A 13,230-nucleotide genomic window follows, 5' to 3' on the forward strand; every position below is an offset into this window, starting at 1 on the left:
GCCCTTATTTTACTCAAATGCATTCCCCCAGGAAACAAAACGAATACAGTTGTGCTTGCATCTCAGAATTGCCCATTCACGTAATCATTTCTAGTTTTTATATAATTGTATGATAGCCCATCATATAATTGTATCACACAAAGCATTTTTATTTTTCACGTTGATAAGGACTTGATCTGCAATCCCATTCTGCTGAGTAAGATAAGATAAAATAGCTGTTATTACTCCTACATCTGGGAAATGGGCATTATTACAGCAGCAAAGTGGACAGATAATAATAACTGGAACAATAATAAAACAATAGAATACTTTATCATTTTGTAGGTCATATGATCTGATAGAAAAAAAAATACATAAATGAATCGTTATACGCGCTCTGGTTAAGCGGACATAAAGGTACAAGGAGTTCAGATGAATGATCAGTGCTTAAATTTATTAATTTTTAATTAATTCAGACGGACAGAGTATATCTTAAACCGCCAATGTGTTTGAAGGCAGTAAAATGCTCTGCGCGAGAAGCAATTCATCTCCACTTCGGTTTAATATTTCATCCACAGGCAGACAAAACTGTTAAATATATGCCAACATGCTCCACCCACAGGCGAAGAAAGTAATTATGAGTTTAATAACAGCATTTAGGTTTCGTGGAGTTCACTCCTCCACTCAGCAGGGGCGCACGAGTAACAGTAATCTCTTTTGAATCGGGCAAAGGAAGAAGTGATTCTCCGTCCTCTTCCGGGTGGTGGTGCAGCAGCAAAGTTATGTTACTAATGGTTTGGCTGATACTTGTTTTTAAAGTAGATAAGCGACATTTATTACTCCTCACTAACTGTGCTGATTCCGCCACATCTTTAAATGACTTTAGTGTACATGACGTGCTGGCCGTTAAGACCCGCCTCCCGAAATATGATTGGCTACCGTAGTGTGGTTTGAAGGTCACGTCATACCTTGAGCGACAGCTCGAGCTGCAGCTGTAGCTACCGGTGATAGGGAGCTTTGCACGGACATTTACAGCTGAGGGGTAAGTTCCCTCGGTTTTAATGAGGTTGGTTATCAAATAATAAATGTAACACCCGGACTTTTCCTCACATTAAACATATTCGTCGAGAGATATCGACAGTAGAGACAAAATGGAATATGCACATCTACTTAAATCGTACTTCTTTATTGTTGCCACAAGTAACCTAGCGAGGAGACTTAGAGTTAGCTAAGAATTTACATTCAGGTGTTACACACGTTCACACACTTGTGATATTTGCCATTTGTTTCAGTTAATTATTTGGTATGGCCATAAATGAATATGTCTGAGTTTACTTTTATTTCGTCCCGTTAGATAACTTACAAATGTTACGCAATGCAAACTGTGTAAGCAGGTGCAAGGCAGTTGTGCCAAAAAGCGAATACCAGTGTTTCTACGTTTTTTATGTCTAATATGTTTGCTTGTGTTGGTTAATGGACTGTAGTCAACGGGATTTACGAAGGGGTTAAAATGAATTATTCCAATCTCTGCACTCTTTTCCAGATCTCTCTTGAAAAACTATTAAAAAAACCAAAAACACTTTTTACCTGGATAAAAAAAAGTCACTTTGCAAAAAACTGATTTCAGCTTCTACTTTGTCACTTTGACTTGATATCGTCCATGAGACATGTTTGACAGATCATAGGCCAGTAAGTCATCTACAACAGTTTACCCCTAATCAATTTTTGGCAAATACCAGAAATGACTGTTTGCTTTATCCTCCTGCAACTGTGACTCCCAGGCTGCTCTCCAAACCAAATGCACAGTGTGAAGCTTAACATACAAGACAAATAGAAGTATCATTAAATTCACGCTTCGGATCTGTTTATCCCTTAACAGTGGATTTAAGTACCATTTTTTTCTCTTTTTAACAAATCCATGTCATATAGATGTTTTTGCGTTGTTATCACAGAGTTCTATTTTGTCAGCATTTTGCTAGTGTTTCAAACACTGGATGGAAAATGTGTTTTTCATCAGCATCAAATGATATCTACCTTAAAAGACGCACAAAATATTAAAAAGCAAATCGTCACCATCTTATTGTTAATGATGCACATAGGACTACTGCAATTTAGTTATATACAATTGGAAAACAGTTAATACACACATTTAAATAGAAATAAAACTCTTTCATCAGCAATCAGTGACTTTTAATCAAGTGTAATGTTTTAAATACAACTCTTTTCTTATTTCAAGTTCAACCACTTAATTCCAACTTAAAGCCTTATCAAAAGACCTATAAAAATAAATAGCTGATTTTAAAAAAAAGTAAATTTTAAGGAAATGCAGGAGAAATACACAAATTATTCACATGTTAACAGTTCACCCTTCCTCTTCCAGAGATACCTCCTGCTAGGAGACACACTATGACAGAGAAGAGGGTCTGAACAACAGCGAAGCCTTTTCTGATGCTCTGTGTGGATTCATGCTGATGTAAGAAACATTTCTAGTCACTGTAAATGCAGCAAAATAATTCAGATGCTACATTAAAATGCACAAATAAGTGACAAATTGCAGGAAGATCTTGAATACCTGACCTTGATATGGGCTACATTTGTTTCCTCTGTTGTGGTATTACAGAAATCACTGTTTGTAAGACATGCTGGCTTTTCCTTTAATTTGTGACCCATCTGCATATTAACAGTTGAGCACACTGCACAATGCATTCCATATTGCATATGCTTACATGCTGTGCTAAAGAGGTCTTGTTGACTCGATAGGTTTTTTGACTTTGCTGAGTGTTGATAAATCTAGTATAAATCTGTAGTAAGAAGTGCTCAATTAATTGGTTTCCATGGTTCCCAGCTTTTCTTTTCCTAAGCTGAGTAGAGCAGTGGTGCGTGTGAGGAGACTGGCAGCTCATCTCAGCAAGGCAACCATGTCAACAAACCTCCAGAGCAACAGTTCGTCTTCTGCAGCCAACGGGGATGCTCCTACTGCAGCCATTCTCATCATTGGAGATGAGATTCTTAAGGTGCTTTTGGTGTTGATAAAGCTTGTGCCTTGTGTGGCTTTTAAGCTATATGTGTATGACAGCACCCAATGAAAATCACTGGGAGTTTGTGCAATTGATAAAAATCAATATAAACTGTTATTGGGTTTTTTTGTTTGTTTTTTTGTGATAGAAGTAGGAGCTTGCATTGTGCAGTGTTTAACATATACTGTCATCTGCATCCCTATGTGTCTGGACCTCTATTCAGTCTCTGATGTGCATTTTATGACCTCAGGGGGGAAAAAACTGCGATGGTTACTTCATGTGAGAGCTGTGGCTGTTTCTAAAATGACAAGCTTACTATTATTTTTTTGACTTGACATGATCATGATTTAAACATGAAGTCTTTGATTTCTGTCCAATGTCACATCTCTCTGCCTGAAAATCGGTCTGCAGTCCTTGAATTTCATCAAGCAAGACCTTGGAGTTTCCTTTTTCTTTTCTTTCTTTCTTTTTTTCTTTCTTTCTTTCTTTCTTTCTTTCTTTCTTTCTTTCTTTTTTTTTTTTAAGTTCTTGAATCTGATGTACATGTGGGTGTCTCTTTCAGGGTCACACAGTGGATACCAACAGCGCCTTTCTAACTAAAGCGCTTAGGAAACTCGGAGTGTCTGTGCAGCGCATAACAGTCATACCGGATGTGCAGGAGGTCATTGCCAAAGAGGTGGCCCTCCTTTCATCTCAGTATACGCACCTCCTCACATCGGGGGGTATAGGTCCCACTCACGATGACGTCACCTTTGAGAGTGTTGCCATAGCATTCCACGAGGAGTTATATGCCAATCCAGAGCTCAGCCAGCTAGTTGAAGAATTCTTCGGGGTTGGGGAGAAAAACAGTGCTGCTATAAAGCTTGCGATGGTGCCTCGCTCAGCCAAACTTAACTATGGAACTGACCCTCAGACTGGACAAAAGCACCGCTACCCTCTGGTGAGTGAACTCGGTACAGAGGAATTTTTATAGAACACAAAATTACTTCAAATATATCCAAGCTACATGGCGCTGTTCAACCTTTCTTTAAGGTAAAAAAAAAAAGTGAGGGTGTTTTCTTTACAAGACAGATTGCAAACTAACTAGTTGCTGAAGGAGTGAAAATAGCTTCTTGCAGTGGTCAAAACAATAAATACTCTGAGCACACACAGACACCAGGCATGAAAAGCATTCACACCTCTTACTCACAGGTCATTAAATTTAGACATTTTTCTCTTTAAGGACCAATATAGTACAGAGGATGGTTAATGTCTTTGGTGCTTTATTATTGTCTTTCAAGTTGAGAGACATTAATGTACAGTATATTATTATCCTATCCAGAATTTAAAATGAAACAATGAAGGAACAGCCCTTAAAGAAAGTGCCCTGTCTCGGCAAAAGGTGGAGAAGGAGTTGGATACCATTCTCATGCTTGTTTGCTAATGAAACCCCAGCCAGCAGCCGTTTACCTTAGCAAAAATAAATATCTGACATTTACAAAACTGTAAATCTGCCCTCAATTGTTAGCTGTCTCTGGGTTGCAGAGATGTGATGTTATTCCTGCATCATATCTCAATAGTTTCAACAATGATGGCTCGAGTACCGCCCCACATCTTTTCTCACAATTTGATGTGTCTACCTTTTTCTCCCAGGTCAGTGTACGTAATGTGTACATCTTTCCCGGGATCCCATCTTTAATGGAGAAGGCCTTCAATGGGCTGGAGCATCTCTTTGCTGGTTCAGGGACCACCTTTCACACTCGCGAGGTAACTCCATAACCAAACCTGTTACTTCCAAATCCAGTCCAAGTCAGAATTAGTATACTTCTGTTTTTTTTCTAATTAATTTTTATGTATTTATTTATTTTTTACTTTTTGTTTATAATACAGTTTAGCTAGTTTTAGTTAAACTAACTAAAGTAATGACACTTCCTCTATATTTCTGATATTTCCTTGATACTTTTAATGTATTTTACCTTTTAGTTTACTTTTAGTTAAGTACAATAATGTTGATTTGAATGCAGTGTTTAAATAGTATAATTAAGTTTACCAGATATCTGGTGTTTGTCCAGGTGTTTGTTGATGCAGATGAAACAGACATTGCACCTGTGCTGACCAAACTGCAGGCTGGCTGGGGCCGAAAGGTGGCTCTTGGCTCCTACCCTGACTGGTTGAGCAACTATCACAGAGTTAGGCTGGTCCTGGACGCAGACAGCCAGCAGGAGGTGGACAAAGCCCGAATACAGCTGCTAGACAAGCTGCCCAAGGGGAGCGTGGTGCCCTTAGTCACAGACCCGGTGTCCGTAGCCCCCGCTGAGGTGTACGGATTGGCCAACAGTGGTGAGTGTGCGGAGAGTAATGGAAGATGATTCTTAATATGTGTCATCTTGATATAAAGTGAATACTGACTTGTGCATTTTACACAGGCATTGGGACCAATAAAGAAAGCTAAAATATGAAAGTAATTTAAGTCGTAAAGTCAGAGTGGATAATAAAAAAGAAGAATATAACTGTGAGACAGAATGGTGAATAGATTAGAATAAAGCTTCAACAACTAAGCTATGACAAACTACTCGCAGCTTTTTTTCTTTTCTTTGGATCAGACGTAGAAATGTGGGCTCATTTCTAAGATGCCTCACAGCTTGACTGCATTAACTATGAACCATCCTCTTACTGTTGATTCCTTCCCACAGGTACAGAGCTGGGTGAGAAAGTCATGTCTGCACTGAAAACAATAGAGGCGGCACTCCATCAGTATTCAACAGAGCAAATCTGTGTTGGCTTTAACGGGGGCAAAGACTGCACAGCGCTGCTCCATCTCTACTATGCTGCACTGAAACGGTAACAGGAGGGGAGAAGACGAGATGAGACAATTAAAACATTTTTGTGGATTTTTTTAATCTGTGGGGGAAAAAAAACAAATGACCTGAGAGATGAAAGATGAAAATGAAGATTCAAATTAAAAACATAATGATAGCATTAGAGCACAGTGGGGTGTGAGATCTCAGCAGGAAGTAAATGGAAAAAGAAAACTAGTTGGAGGGCAGCACTTAGAGAAAATCTTGGAGAAGACTGAGTACTTTTTTTGGACTTTTCTTGACCTGTGGTGGACAGATTGAGAGATATGACGATAAGAAGAACAAATACTTATCTGATCTCTTTCTGTGCCAGCGTTGCTTATCTTTTTAAAAAATGTCCCTTTTTTCTCTTCCTGTCACTCTCAGCCGATATCCAGATACTAAAGAAAAGGTGAAAGTCCTGTATATTCGTATTGTCTCTCCATTCCCAGAAATGGAGAGATTTCTACAGGATACAACAAAAAGGTGAGCTATCTATCATCTAGCTATCTATCCAGTTGATGTAATGTATTTTAATGTATCCAGTCAAGGTGTTGTTTTAAAAAAAAATGTTCTAACTTGTTCTTACTTGTGTCTCCCAAAGATACAGCCTGGAGCTGTTCACTGTGGAGGGCAGTATTCGCCAGGCCCTGAGCGAGGTGAAGGAACGGAGGCCAGAGCTAAAAGCCGTCCTGATGGGGACCAGGAGGAGCGACCCTTACTCACACACACTCACAGCCATGTGTCCTACTGATCCTGGCTGGCCTGACTACATGAGAGTCAACCCCTTACTGGTGAGTGACACTCAGTATGCATGCTGTTATATTACGACTGTATGCTGCACTGTTTCGGTCACTGTAAAAAATTCACATCATGATCTAAAGCAACATCAGGGTCTAAAGCATTTTTCCATTAGTACGTACTCTTATTGGCTCTACGTGGCGTGAGGCGGTATGACTCACCTCGATCTGGTTTCCTTTACAATCAAGTACCACTAAATGTGCGTGGGGTTGTTAGAGCAACTTGGCTGAACATCCTGTAATGTCATTTGTACGTGACACGATTGCTATAACAAAGGTGGACGTCAAAGCGGTGGTATACCTGCTGCTCGGTCTGTGGCTTTTTGTCAGACTGGGACCATGGTGTTCCTCATTGCTGGGTTTCAACAATTGCAGTTTTGATTTTGCGAAGGAGACGAGCTCATGACTCATTGAGTGATGTCACTGACTAGCCAATCGGTGATTGCCTTGGATTGCTTCAAGTAGGTACTAAAGAAGTACCTGATACCAGGTACTATCACCGAGGCGACCCGAGTAGTTACTAATGGAAACAGCTATAAGGTCATACCTCATGGTTTTAGCGCTTTTTCTGTTGCAATGCTGTTCCTCTCTCTTTACTTAATTCATCTCTCTCTAGACTCAGATACAATCAAAATACTTTAAAATAAAGCTAAAAATACCCCAAAATACTTTGAACGGAAAACAAATTATTTACTGATTTATTTTTTTTTAATTTTTTTTTTATTTCTTTAGCACGCTACATGATTTTAAAATGACAAAGTATTGTTGCAGAAGAGGCTATAGTTTTGTCTAAAATCTATTTTCAAAGCTCTTGAAGTTGTATTGTGTTGTGTTTTTCCCAACTGGTTGACGGTAGTTCCTGGTAGTTGCTGGTTACCAATTCCATCAAAAAACTTAGTGATTGAATTGAATTACTTGCAGGTTGCCACGGTTCCATGTACCTTTTTACCCCTTTAGCTGTAAAAGGCTGATGGTTTATTGTCGTCACCCTGCCAGGTGGACGGCATGGATATGCAAGTTTGTGTAACTCGAGAAGGAGGTGACGTGATTTTAAAATTGATACCATAGGTGCAACTACTAAAAATTTCAGAGGAGTTTAACTCCTTGACCTCAAGGTCAGAGGTCAAGTTTCCTGAAAATCTTGTGAATGTGATAATTTGATTTTGAAATTGATGCCATAGGTGTATCTAATAGGAGGCCGAGGGATGCCACTGGTAAGCCGCTAGTATTTTTCATGTTTGTCTGCAATACTTGCCAACCACAAGTTAAAGTAAAGGTGGAAGTAAAACTCGCTTTGTTGAAATGCGCAACACAAACCGGAAATGGAGAAAATTCACCTTCAGAGGGAAAGTTGTGCCAACATATTTCAAAAGGCCAGAGCTCAGTTTCTGGATCGTGTCGAACTTTTCATAGTTTCATTAAAGCTCAGAGAGCAGCTGGACTGTATTTGTAGACAAGTGTGTCACTGTTTGACCATAGCAATATGGTAGTGATTAAAGCAGTCACATGGAGGTTTTTGTCAAGTCATCAGAGAATACACATTTTTCCTAGCAACAGATGTCACTGACTGACGTGCAAACCTGCGTGATTCAGGCCTTAGCAATCTATTTCCCAGTAACCACCCATAACCGGTCATTTTCCCTTCATGACCAGTGATTGTCAGATTGTAGGGTTGGGTGGTTATTATTCACTTATTCACTTGACACCACATTGTCACATGTCTACAACAGCAGGTGTAAAATAACGTGTCTGCAAAACCTCACGACCTGGGAAAGCTTCACTTGTTATCCTTGATGTTATTTGTCATCTTGATAAAAATTTCTGAATAATGCTTTATTAAGAAAGCTTTAAATGACTATTTTTCCTAAATAAACTCGCACATAATCTGAGTGCACCAGTACATTAAAGGCTTTCTAATGCAACACCAACGCAGAGTGGGGGATGCATGTTAACATTTCAACACGAAAGGGTCACAGAAGTGAAATTATTGCAGTGCTTTTTGCTGAATAGCTGTAGCAAGCTCACGTCTTGTTGTTCTGTTTAGTCTGGCTGAAGAATGGATGCGCATAAGCAACATGGCAGTCGTCTGCGTTATTTGATTTTATTGTTAATGCTAGTACTGTGTCAGCTGCTGTGATGGAGCACATAGAAGCACAGGTACATTTAGCAGTTGACCTCAATTCAAGATAATTTATGTAGTGCTTCATCTCATGAGTATATCTAAAAGGACTCCACAGAGGATGAGTTATTATAGCTTGAACAAAGGGAGTCAGTTGCAAACCAGTTACATTTGTTTTCTAACACTCTCCAGGACTGGACATATCACGACATCTGGGCATTCTTGAGGACATTATACGTGCCCTACTGTATTCTCTATGATAAAGGGTAAGGATGTGTTAGTTGTCTTTATTCAGGTGTACACAGCTTAAAAAGCAGATCTTTAGGGCTAACATTTTTCTGTTGAAATATAGGTACACTTCACTCGGCAGTATGGACAACACCTGTCGAAACGAGGCACTGAAGATGGTGGACGCAAGGGGGGTGACACGATACAAACCAGCCTACCTCTTGGAGAATGAAGAAGAGGAGCGAAACTCCCGCGCCTGAAATCATCTGTGCTCGTCTTACTTAACCTGTTCTTCGTGGAGCCATTATTTTTTCTTTTTAAAGATGTCTGCTCACCATCTACCCTCATTTAATTCATAAGAAGGACCTTTTCAAAAATACCATGTCTGACTGCGGAATGAGATCACAGAGAAAATGTGTTGCTTGTGTACGTGTGCAAGTCTAAAGTAATGGCTCTCTGTGCTGTTGAATAAAACATCACTCCTTTTTTTTTTCTTCTATTGTCATGTTACTTTAAGAGGGCTCTCACATACAAATGGGAATCTGCAGGGCATTCAATATAGCTCTTCACTTAACTTATTCATGCCTCCCTTTGTCTTATCTCTAAATCCAATAACAACACTCCACCAGAAAGACGGGCTCCATCAAAATGTATTTGTAAATAATGTGAAAAGGTTTTTCTCATCGTGGAGAGAACACCAGATTTGAGAAACTCCCTGATGAAGGCCACCCAGCAGGCTCTCGTTTACTAATCCGTGTCTCCCACTGAATACCTAGACTTGCAGGCTGCAGCACGTTTAGCTGAGCATCTCCCCCATCACAGACCCGCTCGCTGTAGTTCTCTTTGAAGCCCTCACGGGCGCGTTGTTCTCACGTTTTCTATTTAGTGCCCGTGATTATAATAAATTACCTTCTCCGTTTCCAGACATGATTGAATCCAGGCTCATCGATCCGCGCTCTCCCTCTCCCCGCCTGGAGATTAGTCAACACCGCGCAGCGTGGATCGATACCGGCCGATCTAATAAAGCGGGTCGCTTACGAGGCCACCGCGGGGCTGCACACACTGTTACACCAGCAATTACCACTTCTAGGCCGTCCCTCATACACCCCCCTCCTAACATATCTGTCCTGGCTTCACGGCTTGCTTGATTTATTAATAATAACAGTAATAAAAGAGGCAATGAACAGCGGCTTTATAATCACAGCACCGATGTAATGGTGTGTGTTTTGGTGGTGCGGTAAACACACCGGGACATTGTCTGGAATGATGTTTTTTGGGGTAGAAAATTAAGTTACAGTCTGTGTTAGGCCACTTCTAACTATAGCTGTATATGCAGCTTATATAATGTGAGGGGTTTACTTTTAAGTAGGTCTAGTTTGTGCTTTTATTTATTTAAACTCCTCCGGTGTGTTTGTATCCACGTATCCACCTTACTTTTAGGTTGAATCCTTAATTATGTGTATAAAAATGTATATAAATCCTTGTACATCTCATACTTTTATACATTAATGGCAATAATTGTATATAATAATTAGTTTTGAATGTATCTTTTGTAACTTATTTACTTGCATATGTGTATTTCATATTTCTATAGGCTTCTTTTTTTCATTTCATTTTATTTGGATTAATTCTAGCTGTGTGTTAGGGGGAAACAACATTTGGATCCGGTGTGTATCCTGTAAATATTGTAGAAGTTACAATAAAGTTGCCTTTATCTTTGGTTAAAGTAACAAAGTAACAACCTACTGTTGTCCACTAGAAGAATTGTGGTGTACTTTTGTAAATACGCCTAATTAAGGTGAAAAATCCAATAAAATACAGTGCAATTAAACACATCTAACCAGTGGTTTCCAGTCATTTGGTTTTCTGACCTCATTTAAAAAAGAAGCTGTTGCCTCTTGCCACATTTCTGTAATTTTCCTATAAACATCTTAGATGAAATCATTTGTTAACTTTGTAAAGGCTCAAAGCGTAAAGTCTTCCTAATAAAAGAATTTAAAAAATTAGCGATCATGAGGATGCATGGAACAAAAATGGCTCTTTATATTTAAAAGTAAAACCCTACAAAATTGCAAAGATACCCCAACAACCACACAACCCTCTATGAACAAGCACTTGGTGACTGTGGGAAGGAAAGGAAGGGAAGTGTGGCAGAGCCATTGTTCTTTCCACTCTCATTAATCACCCCACAATCCCTCAGATTAGGTTTGTGACCTTAAGAGGGGTCCCTGAACGTTAGGAAGGCAGCCGCTTGAACTGCTAAGTAGTTTACTATATAAATTCTGAATACAGGACTTCGATTGTAGACTTCCAGTTAAGCAGAAAATCTAAGTTCTTCCACCACACAGGCAATAATATAACATGAACTTGTGTTTTTCCAAAGTTTATCACTGCTGTAGTTTTTCCTCCACTGGTTCAAATTTCATTTTCATTCTTTCTCAGCTGTCATGTTTGTTTTGGCTGCACCAATCCACCTCTGTAGCCAAACCAGTTTCTTACGCAATTCCTTTCTTGTGTATTATGACTCTGAATTCTTGCTCAGTCCTTCTTATGAATTTCAAAATGATGTTTTGATTTTGGCCCAGAAGCCTGAGTCAGAAAAACCTCTTGGGTTACACAGAGAGAGGATATGCATATTGACTACAAGGGACCTAAAAGCATTTTGGAGTGAAATACTTTTTTTCCTCTTCCTTTTTGTGGTCCTTAACTGCATATTTATAAATATCTTATTTTGTACTTCACTCTACTCTTCCAGGAACAGGGTTTATCTGAAAGCCACAAAACTTCAAATAAAATAATCTTGACGTTCTGATAAAGCAACTTTCCTGCCATTTGAGACAAAGTGGAACAAGTAGGAATATAAAGTGGTTTTCTCCCCACCCTCTCCCCTGTGCATATTTAAACTTAATTGGTCCTCCAAAGACAGGTTTTAGGGTGGGTGGGGTAGAAGTATGATCAGAGCAGCCACTTAAGGTGATGCGAGGATAAGAAGCTAATCTTGCTGCTCGCTCAGTACACTCCAGTGTTCCTCTCCATATCCCCCAGGTGGGACTGACTTATAAGAGGATCCACACAGCTAACAGTGTGTGTGATATGGACTCAGCGTGACTTAAAATGACACTTAATGTGACTTTGTACAAAACATGTGGCAAGCTTTGATATCGGAGTGAACTATCCATCTGATGCTCAGGTGACTGTGATGCTTTTCTCTAAAGGAATATGTTCTTAATCCAATTCCTCAGCAGCTCCTGCAGTGTAAAACGAGACTTGAAGCACCATGAGACAGCAATTCAGGCGATGTCCTAGGAGGGATGCTTAACACAGAGGATGAATAGACAGACCGTTGTCAGAAAGCATCAGGAGAGAAGGGAGACCTTTGAGTCTATGCAAATTACCAGCCCATCTGCATGTAAAGCCAACCGACCAGAACACGGGAAATAGGATGTTCAGTATCAAAGTGTCACACATTAAAAGTGGATGAAAGTAAGTGAGAAAGAAAGGAAGGGAGGGACTGGGAGCGAGAATGAGGAGGGAGGCGGCTTTGCTTGCTGCCATGTGAAGTGTGACTGACTTAGCTCATTTGTGCTTGGTTTTGGTATGTTCAAATAAAAGGCAGTTTCATAATCCTAAGTTTGTCACAGCTCCCAGGCCAGTACACAGAACCAAGACCCCCTGCTCATATCCACACACACACACACGGGATGCATTCAGAAATGCTTTTCATAAGGCGGACTCGCTTTAATGTAAAGAACCAGGCTCTGTGAAGCTTCAGCCAGCACACTGAAAACTGATGAGAAAGATTCTGCTCAGCTCAAGCCGACTGGAGCTCATTTGCACTCAACAGCAATAACTTAAACACGGTGTGGGCCGGTAGAAAGATGAGAGATGTTTAGCACTAGAAAGTCCGAGCCGATGTCAGACGATTCCTGCTTTTGAACTGGATTTTAAAGATTATGAAAACCTCTTATGTGTTTTCTAAGCCCAATTTAATGTATCATTTCATATCCCTAATCAGGCAGCAAAACAAAATTCAGCCGTGTTTACCTCATTCAGCCGATATCTTCTTCAGCTTCTAGTATCAAAAACTGAAATGTGTGCAAATTATGTGCAAATTAATGGATGAGAATGATAATAGGCAATCATACTCTGATTTACAGTCATGTGGCGAGATAAGTACCTCCAACTGAAACAGATTTTTTCAACGTATTTGAGGAAGCAAGCACCTGTTCCTCTCTCCTCATAAATAAAAACGCTACACACAGAAACAAATT

The 13,230-nt window shown here is 39.7% G+C and overlaps 1 protein-coding gene across 3 annotated transcripts; it reads left to right on the forward strand.

Moving 5' to 3' along the window:
- The first annotated feature begins 733 nt into the window (after positions 1-733).
- Positions 734-10,714, forward strand: flad1 (flavin adenine dinucleotide synthetase 1). Of its 3 annotated transcripts, none has more exons than XM_013274855.3 (11): positions 734-1,045; positions 2,360-2,452; positions 2,825-2,993; positions 3,559-3,936; positions 4,629-4,742; positions 5,048-5,315; positions 5,669-5,816; positions 6,200-6,298; positions 6,417-6,606; positions 8,924-8,997; positions 9,084-10,714. In XM_013274855.3, exons 2-11 carry the CDS (start codon positions 2,445-2,447, stop codon positions 9,217-9,219), a joined length of 1,584 nt encoding a protein of 527 aa, XP_013130309.1. In that variant the 5' UTR covers positions 734-1,045; positions 2,360-2,444; the 3' UTR covers positions 9,220-10,714. The 3 variants fall into 3 exon arrangements, with proteins under 3 accessions (XP_013130309.1, XP_013130308.1, XP_003450933.1); XM_013274854.3 differs by having other exon boundaries at positions 734-1,021; XM_003450885.4 differs by lacking the exons at positions 734-1,045; positions 2,360-2,452 and having other exon boundaries at positions 2,814-2,993.
- The last annotated feature ends 2,516 nt before the right edge of the window (positions 10,715-13,230 follow it).

This window comes from Oreochromis niloticus, linkage group LG11 (assembly GCF_001858045.2).
Source record: "Oreochromis niloticus isolate F11D_XX linkage group LG11, O_niloticus_UMD_NMBU, whole genome shotgun sequence".
Lineage (NCBI taxonomy): Eukaryota > Metazoa > Chordata > Actinopteri > Cichliformes > Cichlidae > Oreochromis > Oreochromis niloticus.

Bases quoted from the DNA above. Each gene is read 5' to 3' on its own strand.
- flad1 (XM_003450885.4), top strand. From the start codon at position 2,814: ATGGTTCCCAGCTTTTCTTTTCCTAAGCTGAGTAGAGCAGTGGTGCGT. The intron at 4,743-5,047 runs GTAACTCCATAA...GTGTTTGTCCAG, and splicing joins CCACCTTTCACACTCGCGAG to GTGTTTGTTGATGCAGATGA. The intron at 6,607-8,923 runs GTGAGTGACACT...AACACTCTCCAG, and splicing joins TGAGAGTCAACCCCTTACTG to GACTGGACATATCACGACAT.